Source organism: Drosophila eugracilis, unplaced genomic scaffold (genome assembly GCF_018153835.1).
Source record: "Drosophila eugracilis isolate 14026-0451.02 unplaced genomic scaffold, ASM1815383v1 contig_367, whole genome shotgun sequence".
NCBI lineage: Eukaryota > Metazoa > Arthropoda > Insecta > Diptera > Drosophilidae > Drosophila > Drosophila eugracilis.
The window spans coordinates 1,605,133-1,624,139 of record NW_024573224.1 but is presented as its reverse complement, the minus strand read 5'-3'; the positions used below and the strand labels follow the sequence as shown (position 1 = coordinate 1,624,139).

Sequence of the window (19,007 nt, the reverse complement as noted above, 5' to 3'; positions counted from 1 at the left end):
TAAAAATTAAACTTGGTTTAAGTATGAAAATATTATTCTCAAATTTTAATTTTTATTTAACATGCATAAGTTTTCTGTTGTTACTCTCATTATAATCTTACCTCAATCTCAATCACTATAATTATTAAAGGGTACACTTAAGTCGACTCTTTTTCACATATAAAAATCTCAACATCATATAGCCCAAACCTAAACCATTTCCTACATCTATTGTAGCTCCAGTTACCTACTTACATCCACATGTGACACCCACAACAATATCCACTCAGCTCCACCCCAAAAGCCCACATCTTTCCGTATAGTTAGATCACCACCCACCGGAGCCATTGACAATGGCAAAATCTATAAACTATTGAATTGCAAATTGCGTATAAAGTCAAAAGAAAATTTTTGCAATGTAAATTAACAGCCAAACGAAACTGGTCAAAAGAACAAAAATCCAAAAATCAGCAAAATAAAAACAGAAAAAGAGAGAAGGAGAGGATGAGGAAGAAGTAAGAACAACGAGAATAGAAGACCACAGTCATTTGCTGACCCATCCCCACCCACACTACCACCCCCGATTGCTTTCAGTGGAGGAGAATTGTGCTATGAAATAATCCGCAACGACAAATATGCGCGCTGTTTTATATGTGTGTTTGTACATGAGAGTATGTGTTAGCCATGTTTATGCGAATGTGTCAGTGTGTGTGTGTGTGTGCGGCGTGGCCAGTTGGTTAGCCAAGTATCGCACAAAGCCGTGTGCTGTGCAAGTATTTTGTATTTTCGAAGCCAGTTACCCAGACACCAACAACAACAACAACAACAACGACAGCAACAAAAGCAGTAGGTAACTGCCACAGCAGCCACTGGCAAACCACACACATAAACCGGTTCAACGAAATTCCAGACAGCAGCCGTCGTCGCCAAAAAGAGCAAAAGAGCCTCAGCTCCAGCCGCAGTCTCAGTTTCAGATTCAGCCGCTGTCTGCTCCGTCTCTTTCTCGGACCCTGATTCTGTCCCATTCTCTATTTCAGTTCCCCATCGAAGACCCCAAGACATGGCCAGCAGCAGCCGGCACTAAATGTCAAGCAAGTGAACGGTTTCCAGTTGTATGGGGCTACCCAAAAGTGGGAGTGGAGCAAAATTGGAGAAAAAAAATTGTATCAATGTTGCAGGAAAATACGATCTCAAACTCGATTTGATTAACTACAAAGTTTTATATGTTATCGCACTTTGACTCACCACTATTTTTCAAATATAACTTATTTTTACTTGTTATGGTTATTGTGATTAAATAAAATACTTGCGAGATAGAATTTTCCTCAGTGTAAAACTGCAACTGTGCAGAAAATAAAGTCAGGGAAAAAATCACAGCTGGAAAAGAATCGCACAGAAAGAGAACGCCAATCGGCATGGCTTAGAAATCAGCACCATGGACCTGTATCTCCGATTAGCGTGGAGTATGGAACTTTTCTGAAGAAAAGAGAGCTCTTGAAAAAGAATCTAAATAAATAATCCAGATGAACTGGTCAATGAACTTAAATCCTTTTGTTATATCAACCCCTTAACAAAAATCATCTTTTTAATATGGGAAAACAATCTTTGCAAACTAACAAGGACATGTTCAGCTCAAAACATTCCAAAGACATTAACCAACTAAAATGGAATGAGTTTTCTCACAATAACTATATCAAATCATATTTCAATATCCTTAATGGACATATTATGACAGGATGAAAACTATACCAAGACATGCTGAGCTTAAGAAATCCAGGAAAAGGCGTCAATGAATGGCCTCTATTGTCAAGTCAGGTCTTTATCTAAATCTCCAATTACTATACCAAATCATATTTCAATATCCTTAATGGATATTTAATGGAACGTGGAAATATCCGACAAAAAGAAAAGGTTAATAAAAACTGGCATACGCAGGCGAGTGAGTACTTATTCGCTTACATATATCAGTTATATAATCATGATTTTTTCTCTCTTTTCTTTCTTCTCCAAAGCCGGCGACAACTCCAAACGAATGGCGACGGAAAATTTGTTGTAATCAATATGAACTGGCGTCTGGCAGCCGCCTCAGATAACTCCACACAAATACACATACACATACGACTGACTATAGTCAAGCCGCCAGCAGGCCATAATGTGAGAGTGTGTGTGGAAAAACAGATTTGTGAAAAATGCGGAAAATGGCAAGAAATGAAATCGATGGATCCACAATCCACAGCAGGAACCATTGCGTTATATTGCAAAATATAAGTGTACGTTGGTGGCAAGGGAAATGGTAGCTATATGTGTGTGTGTGTGTGTAACTGTGTTACATGCGTCAGCCATTATGATAAATCGCACCTTTTATTGCAGCATCAGCGCCTTGGTAACTGATTCATAAAGGGTGCCTAGGGCAGGTTTGAGTTTTAGTCGATTTTGTTGAACCTTTTGGATTTGGCCAAATCGTTAAAGCCATAGACAAACACAGAGATTATGTGAAAGAGAGGAGAGGGTGTGCGAAAATGACATCATTCAACGATGTCGCTTTTCCTCAACCTCGGCAGCATCTTCTTTATTTTTTTGTTCATGGCTTATATCTTGTAACCCAGCTATACACCTCGTTCCCATCATTCCTCCCCCTCTCAAGCTTTCAACTTTTCTGTGTGCGTTGCTGCAATTACGAATACATATTTTTGATAGACTTGCTTAAGCCAAGCAAAAAATGTGATAAACGACCTGCTAAGAGAAGGAAAACCGGGAAGGGTAGCGGGATGTGGGTGTGTTTCACGCAAGTAGAGCAATTTTTATAACAGAAACCCACATATCTACATAAATTCCAAAGGGAATTTAGCACAAGCCAAAGTGACTCTAAAGCAAAGCGAGGTACTCCAGATAAGTTCATGAGAATCTTAGGGGAAAAACTCATAAGTGTATTGAAAAAAGAAAAATAGGGGTCTAGACTTAATGAGTTCACTTGACTTTGGATATAGTATTTGATGGGTTAAGTGTCCTATCGACCCTTACATGAACACTTGAAAGTTATAAGTAGATAAGTAATAGTAATTTACAATAAGCTATAAGATATAATAACAACGAGCTATTGGAATAATGAAAAATGAGAACAAATTCCTGAAATACAAATATTAACCATTGAAAATGTAAACAGAAACTACATTCGTTGAGTTTCCTTTACATTTTCCCTCTGACATTTTTTTCAAGACAATGTTAGAAATGCATTTCGCTTGAATTTCTAACAATATTTTCTGGTAACTTTGTTGACATTGGAACATGTGAGAATTTGAAACTTTCGGCAACGAACCGCTCCATGATGCATGACCAAACCCCAACCTACCATTATCCATAACCCTTCCCCACCATCGACCCAACCCCAAACCGTATTCAGTGCAATCTCCGCCCCATCAATATGTTACCTCAAAATGTTTTTGCTGTCGCACTGCCCCATTAAACATTCATCATTTTCCATGGCCATTCGTCATCAATGCGTGGAAAAGTTAACGCCAAGAGACGAGGAGTGAAAATGGTTGGAGGGATGGACGGTTGGATGAAATAAGGGTAATGGGGAAATGCAGTAGGGCTAAAGGAAAACAAAAACAGAGATATAAAAAGACCGACATCGGTCAGCGGGCCAACACACACACACACACATGAGCGAAAATAGTGCGAAACTCTCAGTTCGCTGACATACTCACACAAATCCGCAAACATTTATCGAAATATTTCACACGCACTCGAGCCGAAGAAATGTGTGGTAACAGCACAAACAATTACAAAACAACAACAATGGCTTTTTGTTGCAATCGAAGCTTTAACACACTGCCAGATATGTTCGATTCCTATGAAAAACCTACAAAACAAGATTTTGTTACATATTATTTTGCTTTTTACAACATGTCGAAAACTAATTTACAAACTTTTTAACTAACGCTGGTTTTTTTGCGAGTATTATTTTACTTATTAATTAAATTTACCTAATAGTAGTGTGATTAAATCATCTCTTTAACAAGATTTTATCTTACGGAATGGCAAACATCAAAAGATTCTGTTTATGCCCCAAACAAGAGTATAACCAGAAAAACAAACAGCGAAACGAAAAATCCAAACACCGATAAAGTGTATTGAAAATCTGCAGGTAAGAACTGAACTGAACTGAATTGAAGTGAAGTGAAAGCCACAAATTGCACTGGAAAAACCCTTCATTCTGAGTGTTGCATTTAAGCAGAGAGAAAGAGAGAGAAATGTGAATTCCCAGAGTCAAGCTCAAAACTTATGGACAGACACCTGCGAATAAGGTCAATAGAGTTACAGCTAGAAAAATGGGTAAGGTAAGACACGATGAAAAGAAGTAAACCCCAGAAATACATTGGTCCAATGTCACACCAAGAAATTGTTGCTCATTTTTGTTTTTTTGTTGTATTTCTTTCGTTACCGGTATTTTATTTGCTTTTGCGGTTAGCACCAGCATCAGAAATCAAAGCTCTACTTTTGCCTGACCCATTCATTACCATAAAAAGTGTGGGGCCCAATCGTTGGAGAGATGCGGCGGAGGAGTAGAAGCGGAAACAGGTTTCATCATCATCAGCATTGCAGAACAAGAATATTCATTGGGATCTCCGGGGGACAGCGAAAGTGGTGCCATAGAAAGTTGGCTTGACTTGGAGTCGCTGTTTTTTTTTTTTTTTTTGCTTAGCTGGGTGACACACGAACGCACAGAATCACGCAGGCAGGCCGCCAACTTTTTAATTAGACACTAAACTGCAACTGTCACGAGACCCTTTGGATTTTTTCTGTTACTCTTGACTGAAAGAAGAACAGCACTCATTATCCTGCTGATTAATAAGCAAAACACTAAAGGTAAAGGGCAGTGGGAGAAGGGTAGTTCAGTTTTCTTGTAAGATTGGACGAAACTCGTAAAACGTGCTCAACGTATTTTAGTACTCATTTACTATGACAACATTAATTACCCAGGACTTAAAGCGGATTACAAAGAAGCTTAAATAATTAATAGGTGCGCATTACGATTGAAGATTTCTTTAAATCGCTTTTCATTTTTAGGTTAATAGTTCGCAATGCTAGATATGTTTTAGATATTTACTAAAAAATGTGATAATGTATTCATGTGATATGTTAACTAATATTTGGTTTAAAAGTGTTTGGAGAATAAATTTACATTCTTTCTACTTATTGCTAAGCATGTTGCCTTTCTTTACTTAGGAAATTGCCTTCTTAATCTTCATTCAATTCTCAACCCAATCCTCTCTTACTTTATCCCTTATTTATACTACAATCCTATACAAAATCATCCCATAATAGAGTATTATCCATTTCGACGTTACCCAAGCATAAACCCACCTGTCACGCTGTAAACGATCAAGTGACTGACTGACAGTTGGCTAACTGGAGCAAGTCGGTGACTGAAAAATGCCCGCCAGGCAGGGAGCAAGAATTCGAAATAAAAAAAAAACTGTTTGAAAAGTGCAAAAAGTGCTGAGCCCAAGATGAAAGTTTAACAACATTTAGCTGAACAGGCACAAAGTTGGCAGGCGGCAAGGATACGAAAAAAAAAAGAACCAAAGAAGGAAAGAGATGATGGCTTGGGAAATGGGTGGTAGGTATGGACTGGGGACTCTGAACTGACTGAATGGGATCAAACAATTCGCTAGTTTACACCTTGGACTCATTTAATTATATTCATTGTACCAGTCCAAGTCTCTCATTAGTCGCTCTCTCATTACGCCATCACCCCGTCTTTCTAAATATTCAAACCCTCGCTCGTTTCCTTCCTTGCCCATAACAACAACCAGTTGGCAAAGTTTTGTGAAATTTCTTGAACAAGTGACCCATAAGTTGGGCCAGCAGCCATCAAGAAGGCAGCCAGAGAAAGCAGTACGCCCCAAGCCTGGAGAAAACCATCCCATTTCCTTTTAGGGAAGAAAATCCTCCTGTCTGCCGACACCTCCTCTAATCCACCGCCTCCTTGCCTAATGAATATGCTGCCCTAGGGCCAACTCAGGGCGTCTCGGCAACGTTTACTTAGCAAACTCAAACGGTGTTGGCGTATCCGTGGCTCTAATTGCTTTGTTAGACACCGTTGGGGCAAAATATGATGGTCCTGCGTGAAGTTGCAGGACGAGAAGGCGTTGTGTCTGAGAGAGTTGGTGGCAAAGTTTGCTTGCCGCAGGATATGCATTTTGCATGTTGGTCTTTAATTTGATCACAGACGGTATATGATATCTTGAAGTAAATAATTTCATTTCTAACAAGTTTCATAGAATCTTTACAGTTTGTTTAAAGTTAGAATGCAATTGCATACAGTAAAATGCATCTATATCTTTAAACTATGTGACTCTTGTCACTTGAGATAGTCCTTAACTCCAGGCCAACAAACTTATTGAACCTTTTCAACCTAGAACAACTTGTCAATCAACCCTCTGGGGGAGGGCTTTGGGCTGACTGCCCGATCTATCCGACCGGATTCGCACAAGTCTAAGCCCTGAGGCTGGCAATTATAAATACTCTCCTACGCTGCTCTAGCGTTTAACAGGAAAACATCACAGGACATTTCACTAATCTCCAGGACAGCATCAAGTCCATATCAACACGGCGAAAGTTGTGGATGTGGAGAATCGGAGGAGGGATGTTGTCAGGAAACTGGGAGCAGGTCACTGCTTTGCCCCAGGCAATCAAACTTCGACTTCATTTGACAACTTTAATGGAGTCCGAGGCGAACTTCACCCCAGCCCTTCCCCCATTTTCCAAGCCCCTCCTCTATTTCCCCCACGGCAAGGCCACTGCCCATTGTCACTCATAAATGTTAAACAAATTGTGTGGAGCAAACTCTTGGGATCACACACTTTCTAATACTCTTCTTGGAAGAAAAAAGAAAAGCAAACAAAGAAAATTTTGACATGATTTATAAATAGAAACATAAATTAAATATAAATATATATATTCAAAGGGGGATCTGATCTATATGTTGTCAAAATGTAGTTGAATTTCCTAATTAAATCTAAAGAAACTTTATCTAGTTAATGGTTTATGATAATATTTAGCTAAGTTGATATAAATGTCATATGATATGATACGATAATCACCACTTTAGAGTATCCCTTTCATAATTTCATAAAATATCTCGTACTCTATGCTTGTGTTTTTTTGGTAATTTTAGTTGGAAACTTGTTTGGTCGTGGTATGTGAAGTGGAATCACCAACGAACGACCCACCCACCGCCTAGACCAACTGATGCGACATGTTGGCTTACCGCTAATTGTAAGTGAAATTAGCGGTTTTTGTTGTTGCTAATGAAAATTGTTTGAGCCGAGAACTTTGCATCATTTGCGGGGGAGCAGACGTTCTCAGTGCTGGAAAAAGTTTTCCCAAAGAGACCGTGAGAATGGGAAACGGATGCTCAGTGAGCGATTAATAGGATTTCGTGTAATTCCAATCAAAGTTTGACTCACGTTATGCGCATAATTAAAAATTACTTTTCTTTGCTTGGCTTTCATTGCTTTTTCTTTTTGGTTCCCCTTTACGGTTTTTTTCTTTTTTTTTTCGCCAAAGTATGTCGCCATATGTCCAGGCCACGCCCACGCCCCCAGCTTTTCCCGCATTTTTACCCGATTCTCGTAACATCTTCGACGAGAAGTGAAATTAATGGCTTTTCTATTATTTTGCACAAAGTTTCGAAGCGCATTTGACGTTGATTGCATTTTTTGCGCTTTCCAAGGACGAACATTAGGGGGGAAGGAGGGTCGCTGGTGGCACCACCAGAAGCAGGGGCAGCTCCAAAATGGCTTCCACCATCGGAATCACAGCTGCTGGCAAGCTTGATTAAAAATTTAGTGAGTTTGCGGGCGTATTAGTGTGTATCTATGTGAGTGCCGCTGATGCCAATGTCGGGCAATTTGCCTGTTTCTCATCCACGGATTCCCATTAACCGGCGGAGATAAAGAGAAAAAATGTGGGCAGCGCAGAAGGAATGGAGATTAGTGGCCAGAAATTGCAACCGCTCTCCATGGCATGGTCCATCATAGCCGCATATGTTCCTACGACTGTCTCTAGTTTATGGTTTGATTTATGCGCTCCAAGGTGCGGAGGATCATAAATCCCGATAAGAAATTCCTCAAATTGCTTTTGGCACAAATGCACTGCAGAGGAAAAAGATGTGGCACAAAAAAATGGAAAATGAGCACCACATTCTAGGTGGGATACTAAATGTATTTTCTGGCTACAAATTTGGTTAAGATAACTCAAGTGAGCTATGAAGACTTCTACTAATTATAGTAAAAATTTTTAAAATGTTTTTTATAACAGATAATAACGGTTGCAGAAACTATAAATAAACATATTTTAAGGATAAAAATCTCTACTTTGAACTATATATTACGATATTAAACATACCTATTATTTATTCACTATCTTAATCGTTCATCAAGCTCCATATCTGATCTCTACAGCCTATTCAAAAATGAGAAGCGGAAAGAGACAGGAGGGAATGTAGGCCAGACATGCTCCCAAAACTAAAAGAGAGTGAGAAAAGCGTTAAGTTGCACAAAATGAACTTCCTTCCTGAGCTGTCTTCCTGTCGCGGCTGAATGGCCGACTTCCACTAGCCACTATCCGCCCGAAACCCGGACCCTTTCAATTGCAATACACCCCCTTTTTCTAAGCGTAACCGCCTACTTGGCTAGCAAAAGTTTTTCGTGGGCAATCCCAGACGGTCCGGTCGAAAACCTCAACGCCCCAAAAGAACCAACTAAAAGTGAACCCAGGAAAACTTTAAGCTCACTTTATCCTTCACACATATATATATATATATCTGTATCTGTATAAAGCTGTCCGTCTCGACGCCGTCGAACAATACAATAGAAAGCGTTGCGGCCCAGACAGGATTCCCGGGCCAAAAACAACCAAACCAGTTAATTTCCAAATTGTGAACAGTACCAAAAAGTGCGACAGACCCCAGGGGATCGAGGCAGTGGAACAGGGGTAATGGTTGAACTATGTATGATGGTGGCTTAGTGAGTACTGAACGTGAAATGATTGGATTAGAGATGGTTCAGGTTCTGATTGGGAAACTTTAGGGAGTATGCTTACATATTGAAATTATTTATCAATTAAATAAGTTACACCCCTGTTGTTATATCTATATTGGCCATTATACAATCTGAATCTCTGAAAAGTTAGAAATATGTTAGTTAACGTTTGGTTTTATTTTTCCTACAGTTGCTATATTTGATTTTTTAGTTCTGTTGATATTTATCAAAGTACTTTTATATACCTTTTCTAACCAATGGAAAACACTTTTCAATCGCGCTCCCATCTTTATGTCTGCTAATGGTTTCGGCTTGATTTGAATCGCCGCAACTAGTTCAAAACTACACAACGCGGCTGCACCGCAGCACCGCCACTGAACCATACAATACCAAGTGCGCTCTGGAGCAGACCGAGTCTGGTTTTTGGGCCGGGAATCGCAATTCGTGGCGGAATCGGGAGGACGGCCTAAAAGGGGAACACACTGAATACTGTAGGCCAAGAACAACAAAGGCAGCTGGCCACAGAAGCCGATGGACTGGTCAGAGTCAGAGTCAGAGCCGACGTCGCGGAGTGTGTTGGAGTCAGTGCTCTAGCGTCATCATTGCCAAAGCATAAAACTTGTTTGTGTCTAAACATGGAACCCGCCTGCGGCTCCCAAGCCACACCCCACCACCCCCTTTTAAAGGCCCGGGTTGCAAGCCAGTCTGAAATATCTTCCGGTTTGCGACGGCAACAACAACAACTGAGAGGCAGAAGCAGAAACAGCAGCACCAGCAGCAGTTTGGACGCAGTTCCGTCGACGGCTTGGGCAAGTTTCCCCATTGTTAAAAGGTTTCCCAAAAAATAAAAAAAAAAATAAAAGAAACAGCCAGTTTTCCAGCACTCGCTCCTCGGGTTGCAACAAACAACAACATTTTTCCCATTGTTGGGGCCTGCATTAATATTGTGATTTGGAAATTACGAAATTCTCCAGTGGCGGATAAAATTGAAGTAAGCCGGGGAATATTGCGGTCTCGGCGGCTGTTCCTGATCTATTGTTGGTGTGTCTGTTGCTTTTTCTGTTGCAGCTTTATCTGCGATAAATTTCATTTAAAAAGAGTTTCAAACAAAGGGGTTAAATGCGGGTTGACAAGAAGATGGCGTAACAAAAATTAAACAAAAGTCGAATGATTATATTGTTTTATTTAACTTGTAAATTGAAAGTTAATATAATTATTTACTAGATAAAACAAACAACTAAAACGAGCATTTGATTTGGAAACAGTTTAGTAAGGGTACTTAAATTGTTATCAATAATATATATTTTTCTATTTCACACAAAATATAAACTTAAAATTTTGTTTATTTTTAAAAACCAACTTTTTGTCCTAATTTTACCTTCTAATCAAAACATCATCAACTTCGCCACATAATCACATTTGTTTTCCGAACTATATACTCGTAAAAGTAATTTCCCATCAACTTAAACCAACTCATTAGGTAAATTAACGAAAGATTGAACTCTCGGAGGGAATGTTGGTATGGTTGAAGTTCAATGCCATGGGGTTTGGCAGGGTCTTAAATTAGGTTTATGGACCATTAAAAGATCATCAAGTCAGGGAAGATGAATCAATTTTTTTGGCAATGGCTCAAATCAAGTTTGCGAAATTCTCTTGAATTTGGGTTACATCTGCGACTTCACCAGGTGCTAACCCAAAAGCCCACTTAACCGCTTGACTTGCGATGCGCCCAGCTTTACTTGGAGCTCCACCTTCTCCTCCAGCTCCACCCCTTACCATCTAAAACATATCCAAACAAAAACCCGTACTCGAACAGAGACAGCCGGGGAGCAATTCATAATTAACATAATTGAGGCAGCCGCCGTTGGATGTTTTTGTGCTTTGATGAGCAGAAAGCGATGCCCTGTTGATGCGGGAGGTGGAGTATGGTAGTAAGGTAGTGTTGAGCTGGAAGCATGGAGGGCCAGAGGCTTTTCACAGGCGCTTGGCAGAACAACGATGGATGACGACCCATAAAAATACAAGAAGGCTGCCGGAATCGGAGGGAGAAAGAGGTTTAGGTTAGCATCAGCCAGTTACCAAGCTACCAGGTGGGCGGAGGAAGGGGTTTGGTTGCTGGGATGTGAAAACGAAACAATATGTAATTTCTACGCAAAAATGTTTTCTCATGGCCCTCTCCCAACTGCGTAGGGCGTGACACAACAACAACAAAAACACGAAGGGCGAAAGGAGAAGCGCCAGAAGAATGGCAGCGCAACATTGACGTTGATGTACTCACTATCTACAGTAGAGATTCTTCAAAAAATGCTGTCATTAAAAATAACTTTAAAAAATTTTTAAGAATAATGCATTTTAAAAGAACTGCATATTGGTCTTCTAAAAGCTTTCCTACTTCTGAAATGTTGGTTTTTTTTATCACCATATTTGATAAAAATTCCCAACAGGTGGAGCCAATTAACGAGGTATCTCTGTACCATCAAAGTTGACTTACCCGCTGATGTAGTTTCTGCTTTTTTTCTGGAGGGGGACGGGGCGATTGGTGGAAGAAAGAATTTCGGTGACCCGGGTTTGGCGGCTGCGTTGGCCTCCGCCGGCTGATGACGTTGGAACTGGAATGTGGCCACCAAGGCTCCGTACTTCTTCTTCTTTCTCTTTGGCTCTCTGCTGACGTCGCAGTTGCGTTTTGTTTTTATATTTATTTTTATTTTTGCCTCCTCCAATGCCGGCTTAGTTGTTGCTTCTTGGCCCCTTGCTTTTTCTCTTGCTTTTGCTGCTGACAAAGGTGATGGCAATTTGTTGTTGTTTGCTCTTCTTCGACTTCGCACCTCGCAAACTGCCGTTATTCATTGACGAAGGGCAATAAGCCAACAAACACACAGATATATTCAGAAAAGAGAGAGAAAAAAACACAAACACTAAATATTTTAGCAATTCAATCATTCACATTTATATACATATACATATAAATGTATGTGTATATTTCTTTTTATTGCTATTTAGCAATTATGCACGAATTATCTCACGGTCAACTGGTTTTTGGACTTTTTTATTGCATTATATACGAGTCGAATTTCGTATTGATGGAAATGCAAATACACGCGCAACGAGAAGAGAACATTTTCCGGGCCAAAGCAAAAGGAAAAAGAAAATTCAAAACGGCACGCGACGCACGTACTTAATTACTTCGTGTGTGTGTGTTTGTGTGTCTGAAAGTGTGTGTGCAACACAGCAACAACAACTCAATGTCAGAGTGCCACCCACACGAACTGAAAAGTCAAACGGACAAATTGAATTTCGGCCTGCAATTTACGCTTTTAATTAAATCATTAAAAAGGGGGCACAAAGATTACGATTACGCCATTACACACGCCACACAGAAAGAATATTATATCGTTATAAAATCAAAATTCAAAGATCATTAAATTGATTTATTTACATTATTCGTATGTGGGGATAAGTAAATGATTTCTGATCAATATAGTGTGACCCTTTATTTTCAAAAACAAAATTACGCTTCTCAAGAGCTCTTATATTATGTTTAATAAATAACCGATTTTATAGGTGAGCGTCTACTATATTTTTTTTAGAAATTATAAACTCTGGATAACCATAATACTGGTTATCATATCTTTCCAATTTTTTCGCTCTGTATCAGTAGCAACAGTTGGACTGTTTGTGTTTTGAGGCTCAAAAATGTAATTACGCACTGCAATGCAAATGCAATCGACAGCAAATTACATATTTGTAATGGTTTGCAATTGAACTGCTTTTAAAATTGAATAGCAATTAAATTGTTGCTTCGCAAACACGAACACACATGCAGAACCCAAAACAAAAAAAAACCAGACAGACCACTACACAAACACACACAAACAAGTGAACGCTGCTGCGCCGACGCAACCGCGCTGCAGAACTTCTCTTCCTCTTTCTCTTCTCCTTTTGATTTTGACTTTTTGTTACCTCTGGCTATTATCTATTTTAGCATAATTTCATTCACACACTAGCTTTTGTTTGCATTGAAATTAGCCGCGGCGGCTGTAATGGTGTAATTAAACAATGCGGTATTTCGAAACACACGCTGAGAACGAACAACAACACACACACTTACAGGAGCGCGCCCTTCTCACACACACTTTTATTTAACACGTAAACAACAACGCCGCAACGCAACGCAGCAAACGCCGACGCAACTTATTTTCCCGGCAGCGACGCGTCCGACACGTTCGGTTCCGAAGAGAGAAGTTATTGAAAACATAAACAGAATCACTTGTTGCGCTCTCGGTGGTAGGACCGTTGGGAAAAAACCTTTCTAAAAATGCTACAAGTACTGGATATTTCTATACTTGTTCCTACGGTCACACTTAAAAACCTCTGTTAACCGATACTTTTACCCGGTAATGTAAAGCCTATATTTTGCTAGCTAAGCAGAGCACTTGTTGCGCTCTTAAAGGTTTTAGCTATTTTATAGCCACTTACATCTCTATAGGCAGGGTATGGAGAAGACTTTCTAAGAGATTGTTTTTTAGCTGAAATAGTTTTTTTTTAATCTATTTAGCTGCGGAAATTTCAGAATGTACGTGGTTTTATTATTTGTAAGAGTTTTTTGGGTAATTTAACCTTCAAAATTTTCATTAAAGTGTAGCTTCACTGTTCCTAAAACTCCAATAAAATAATTGGTTGTAAACTTAGCTAAAAGGAATTTTTGAAACGCCATGTGCGATTACACCCGGAACTATAATTTAGCCTAGATACGAACCACAAAGGTTTCTTCTTTTCCCACAGTAGGCGCCACTTGGTGAATTTAGCTAAACACTGCTTTAGGTGGACAATAATGTACTACAACACTGCTTGCAAGCAGTTTATGCAAATTTATGAATTTTTAAAATTTTGACTCTTTCAGATTCCGACAATAATTTCTTATTAAAATATATCCTGAAAAAAGAAATCCCCGCATCCCAAAAATATTAAAAGATTTGTAGTTTTTTTTTTAAACAAATTCTTTATATTTGCTTGCATTTTAATTTTTTTTTGTTCTTTTTGTGGGTTTTTTCTTTGTTTTTTCTTTTATAAAACTTTGTTTTAAGTTGTTCTTTTGTTTGTTGTTGTTGTTTTCTGCGGTTTTTGTATATAAATAATAATACTTATGGCTAGTAATATAGTAAACGTTTTTCGATTTTTCATCAATTTTGTCTTGCTGCCAAATGCTGTATCGTCTTTAGGCCAAAACGTAAATTTTATTAATTGATCTGGTGTTTTTGTTATTTTTAAAAAAACTGTTGTTCGTTTTGACGCTGTTGTTGTTGTTGTTGTTTTTGTTGTGTGGTGTTTAATCGAAAAACTGCAACAATTGCAACTAACAAAGCTAAAGTTACGCTAATATAGTTTTTGTTTTTTGCTTCCGTTTCAAACTTACTTGGCTAGGAGTTCGCTGCTCTGCCTTAAGACTAACAATATTTACACTTACAAAAATTTGCTAATAGTTTTGCTTGCTCTTTTGTCATAATCATTGTTCTGCCTTTTCTTTCAATCTCTCACTTAGTTACAAATTTCTTTATAGATTGCAATTAATTTTTTTGTGTGTTGTCCTCGATTGCTTGTTTGAGGGATGAAAGGAGAGGGGGAGTTAGGACCAAGGATTAGGGGACATATATATATATATATATATATATTTTCATGCACGTTCACAACCTGAGCATAATTAGCATTTAAAATCCCCCTCCTTTCCCTCCCTCGTTTCGTCGATTCAATACTGCTTGGAATTGCTAGTGGGCTCCAGCAGGCGGCGCGACCAGCACGCAGCCATTCGCTGGGGATCCATTGTCGTCGTCATTGTCTACAACTGATACTAACTGCCGACCATGATGTGGGCCGGCTGCTCCAGCTCGTTGTCGTGCAGGCGGGAGGCGGCCACCACCTGACCGCCTAGCCCGCTCTTGAACAGATCCTCGGAACTAAGCTTACAGCTGGGCACCAGTTCCGTGAACTCTGATCCCAATCCAAACTCCATATCCAGAAATCCGTACTCCCAGGTATTGGCTCCCGCCGAAACATTTGAGCTAATACTGCTCACATACGACGACGTCAGAGAGTGGGTGGCGGAGGAAATGGTGGACAGTGTGGTAAATGTTGCGGTGGTGGAGCTGCTACCACAGGAACTGCTATTCCCGCTGCTTGCCTGAACGGTGGTAAAGCTGCCACTGAAAGCCAATGTAGAACCCGAGGATGAACTGGAACTGCTGGCTGGCACTGAAACAGGCACCGCTGTGGGCGTGGTCGCGGCTGGGAGTATGCTAAACAGATCGTTGTTGTTCAGCGGATCCAGCGCAGATTGCGAACTCAGGCTGAGCACCGAACTCCAGTTGATGGATCGCGTGGAGTCGTCGTCCGCGTAGCCTGAATCGCTGGTATCGCAGTTGGTGCTACTGGCGGCAGGGGCAACTGGTGTGTTGGCACTGCTGCTCGCGGTATTTCCACTACTGCTGCTCATCACCGTTGAGGAACTCGAATTGCTGCTGCTGCTTGTGGCGGGGGAACTGCTGATGTTGCTATTGCTCAGGGTTGATGCTGGCCCTCCGCTTGCCGCTGCTGCTGTGGTTGTGGGGCATGCGGGAAAGGGTGTGGCACGACCGGATTGCGACTCCCGAAAGGGATAGTGATCGTAGGGATGCAAACTACTGCTGCCGCTCGCCGCTGTTGCTGTCGTCGCGGAGGAGTTGTTGCTATTAACGCTGGTATTGCTACTCGCTCCCGCTGATGTATCACAGTTGCTGGGCTGCGTGGTGAAACCGCCCGTTCCCGTTGCCACGCCTCTGTAGGCAGGCTGGCTTTCCAAACGCTCATGGTAGCCATGTGGTTGCGGAGGTTGTTGGGGCTGAAAACTCAGTTGCTGGTAGTGATCCATGTTGGCCAAACGTGCGCAGTTTATAACAGGCGCATAGTCCATTTGCTGTTGTTGCTGCTGCTGCTGCTGAGGATGTGGATGTAGTGGTGCTGGCGAGGATTGCTGCTGTTGCTGTTGATAGGCCGGATGGTACTGCGCCGCTGCTGCTGCCGCCTGTTGATGATGCTGCTGCGCTGCCTGATGCAACTCCTTGGCCTCCGCCTCGATTTCACGATCGATACGCTTCAGCGTATTGCAAATAAGTACAGAGCGGTACAGCGACTGCTCGGAAACTTGGCGGAAACGGGACAGCTTGAACATAGATAGATTGCGGATCTTCAGCCGCGTGTCCTTATAGCAACTCCTGTTGGCACTGCACCATCCACCGGGTCGTCCATCGCAGCACCGCTTGAGAGGCAGGCCATGTATTGGCAAACCGGCGAAAGGAACGACGGGCGCTGACGAGGGCGGCGGACTGATGGGTGATCCTCCAGCAGTGGCGCCACTGCTACATCCCAGATCCAGATAAGACTTTCCGTTTTCCGCACAACGTATCGTTTGCTGTGGCGCTGCTGGTGGAGCATAAGCACCTCCTCCGTTGCTCGCCTCGTAGAACTGCTGGGCTCCCACGGAGGGATTGGCCGGAGTACTGCCTGCCGTTGCCCACTGAGGCGGGGCGAAACCACGTGCCTGCTGGGGCGATGGCGGAGATTGCGTCATGTGCTGAGGTCCTCCGGTCCGCGAACAATTCTGCTGTGGGAATGGCTCCGAATAGTAGTTGGGCTGCCTGTTTCCATATCCGGGTGCATAACTCCTCTGCTGCTGTTGCTGCTGAGCGAGTTGCTGCTGCTGCTGGGGATGTGGTTGCTGCTGGGTGAGCTGCTGTTGCTGCTGCTGGCACAAAGCGTGTCCGCCATTCATGTTCCGCGAATGCGGATTATTGACATTATCGGTCAGTGGGAGGATTCCTAAAAGAAAGAAAAATTCAAATCATTAATATTTATATTTAAGAAGGTTTTAAGACTTAATAGTTTAGAAATCTTTAAACAATAGTTAAGTTTCTTTAGCTATTTCGTTCTCAGTATAAAGATTACTTACCGATCTGCGGCTGTCGATGTGGATAGCGCTGTTGTTGCTGCTGCTGCTGGTGGGGATGTGGCGGCAGCTGGTGCGGATGAGGGTGCGGCACAAAGGGATGATAACGCATGGGACAGTAGGTGGGTATGATGCTCTCCTCCTCTTCGTAGTCGTCCTCAAAGTCATCATCATCGTCGTCCAACTCATCGGCACTGAGCAAAGTGGTGGCCAGCGTGGAACGGGTAGCAATGCTGCCCCAAGGATCACTGGGAACTGCGACGGCTTGCAGCTTAGAGATGCAGTCCACGGGTTCGACAGATCCATTGGATCCAGACACCGCCGAGGGAGTCGACGATCCATTGCTTGCCCATGGTTCACAGGAAACGGCTGAGGTGACAACCTCCAACCTGGCAATGCTATCCTCTGGTATTGCCGCACTCGCCGTCGGCGGCAGTGGCACCTCTGCTTGACTTTTCAAGGCGGCGACGGCGGTAGTAACTTCATGACCATTGCTAATACTTGACTCCGTTGGCTTCATCACGTCCATTGATGTGTCCAATACAATATGGTTGTTGTTGGACTCAACAGCTGGCTCCGTTGGCGATTGCTGCTGCTGCTGCTGCTCCTCGAGCGATTCCAGGTAGTTGTTGTTGCTGATGGCCCACTTGTTGGCCTTGACGGGGGGCGGGGCACAGTTGCCCGTATAGGTGGTGTTGGCATCCTTGCTATCGAAGGTCAGCTCATGCTTCCGCTTGGTGGCGGCTGTTGCTTGAAGACCCATCGCGGAATTTACCTGCAATAGGATGGAATATAAAATACATTTAGTGATTTGCCGCCAAAACGAAAAGAACATTACAAAGAAGTTGCAAGAAGAGATAGGAACACAAACTAAACTGAGAAAAATGTATCGTTCTAACATCTTATCAAATAGCCTTGCCTTATCTTAAGATACAATCGCTTTCTTTATTCATAAACTTCGATTCGGGTTTTTCCCTCTGTGCATCATAAATTTCCTCACGGTTCGCACGGGCCAACAAAGGACACACAGCTAGCTAAAAACTTATCAAGAAAATGGAAGTCAGGCAGGGACTTGAACTCCCCCAATTCGCCCACTCAACCATCCACCCATCCACCTTACCACCCTCGTTCCTTCCACCCACTCGAGCCATGAAAATGAAATGGAAAATGCCAGGCAAGAACGACAAAAACAACAACAACAACGACAATCAAGCCAGGCCAAGTCGAGGCTGTCTGTCCGTCAGTCAGCCACTCTCCACCTCCTCTTCCTTCACCCAGCCACCCACTCTCAACCACCACCCCAACCCCAACGCCATCTCCTCCTCATCCTCCTCCACTCAACTGCTGGCATTGCTCATCGACGCTGCTCGAAATCTTCTTAAAATAAAACGCACAGAGACAGAAAGAGAGGGCGGCACCCCGAGAATTGTGTGGGCTGCCACGATTGCCGTACCGTAGTCTTCCCATTTCGAATGCTCTTCTTCTACTGCTGGCTCTTTCCCATCAACTTCCGCCACATTTTTACTATATATTGTGGGACTTTTCTCAGTTGCTTCTTTTTTTCAAAACTATTTTTAAGTATTTCGAGTTCTGCTCCAGCCATGATTTTGGATCAACAGTGAGTGTAGAACAAAACAATGGCAGGAATGAATTTCCCGGAAGGCTCTATTCTTTTATGAAAATATTCCTTAGTAGTAAAAAATGAAAAAATAGCAACTAAAAATTATCAACAACTTAATAACATACAAAGGTTTGAGATCAAGAAATTGTTTGATTGATTGCAAAGATCGAGCTTTAATGAAGTTTAATTCCTTGAGAACTGTCACCACCATTCGGCTTAAAAGCATATCTATCGATCGCTGAATCATGCTGGGGATTTTCAACTCACATCTAGCCGAAAATCCCCCTTTTTTTTAAGAGTTGCCACCCTTCAATTACCGGCACTCTGCCCGAAAATTTCAATGCCCTTCGCCGCGACTTTCCCTATTGAGTTTTGAACATCT

General features: G+C 41.8%; 2 protein-coding genes across 3 annotated transcripts in view; both read right to left on the bottom strand.

Moving 5' to 3' along the window:
- LOC108116345 (cadherin-87A) overlaps nucleotides 1–13,281 on the bottom strand; it is a 58,704-nt gene extending 45,423 nt beyond the window's left edge. Inside the window, 2 exon segments of the mRNA XM_017228159.2 lie at nucleotides 11,521–11,862; nucleotides 12,990–13,281. The gene's annotated coding sequence lies outside the window, so the exon portion shown is untranslated.
- Nucleotides 13,282–14,075: 794 nt separating this feature from the next.
- The window catches only part of LOC108116393 (RNA polymerase II degradation factor 1), a 37,119-nt gene continuing 32,187 nt past the window's right edge, over nucleotides 14,076–19,007 (bottom strand). For both annotated transcript variants that reach the window (XM_017228256.2, XM_017228257.2), the window contains exons 2-3: nucleotides 17,008–17,779; nucleotides 14,076–16,877 (exon numbers count right to left, since the gene is read on the bottom strand). In XM_017228256.2, the coding sequence (XP_017083745.2) occupies nucleotides 14,875–16,877; nucleotides 17,008–17,779 (2,775 nt within the window). In that variant the 3' untranslated portion in view covers nucleotides 14,076–14,874. The remainder of the gene's footprint in view (nucleotides 16,878–17,007; nucleotides 17,780–19,007) is intronic.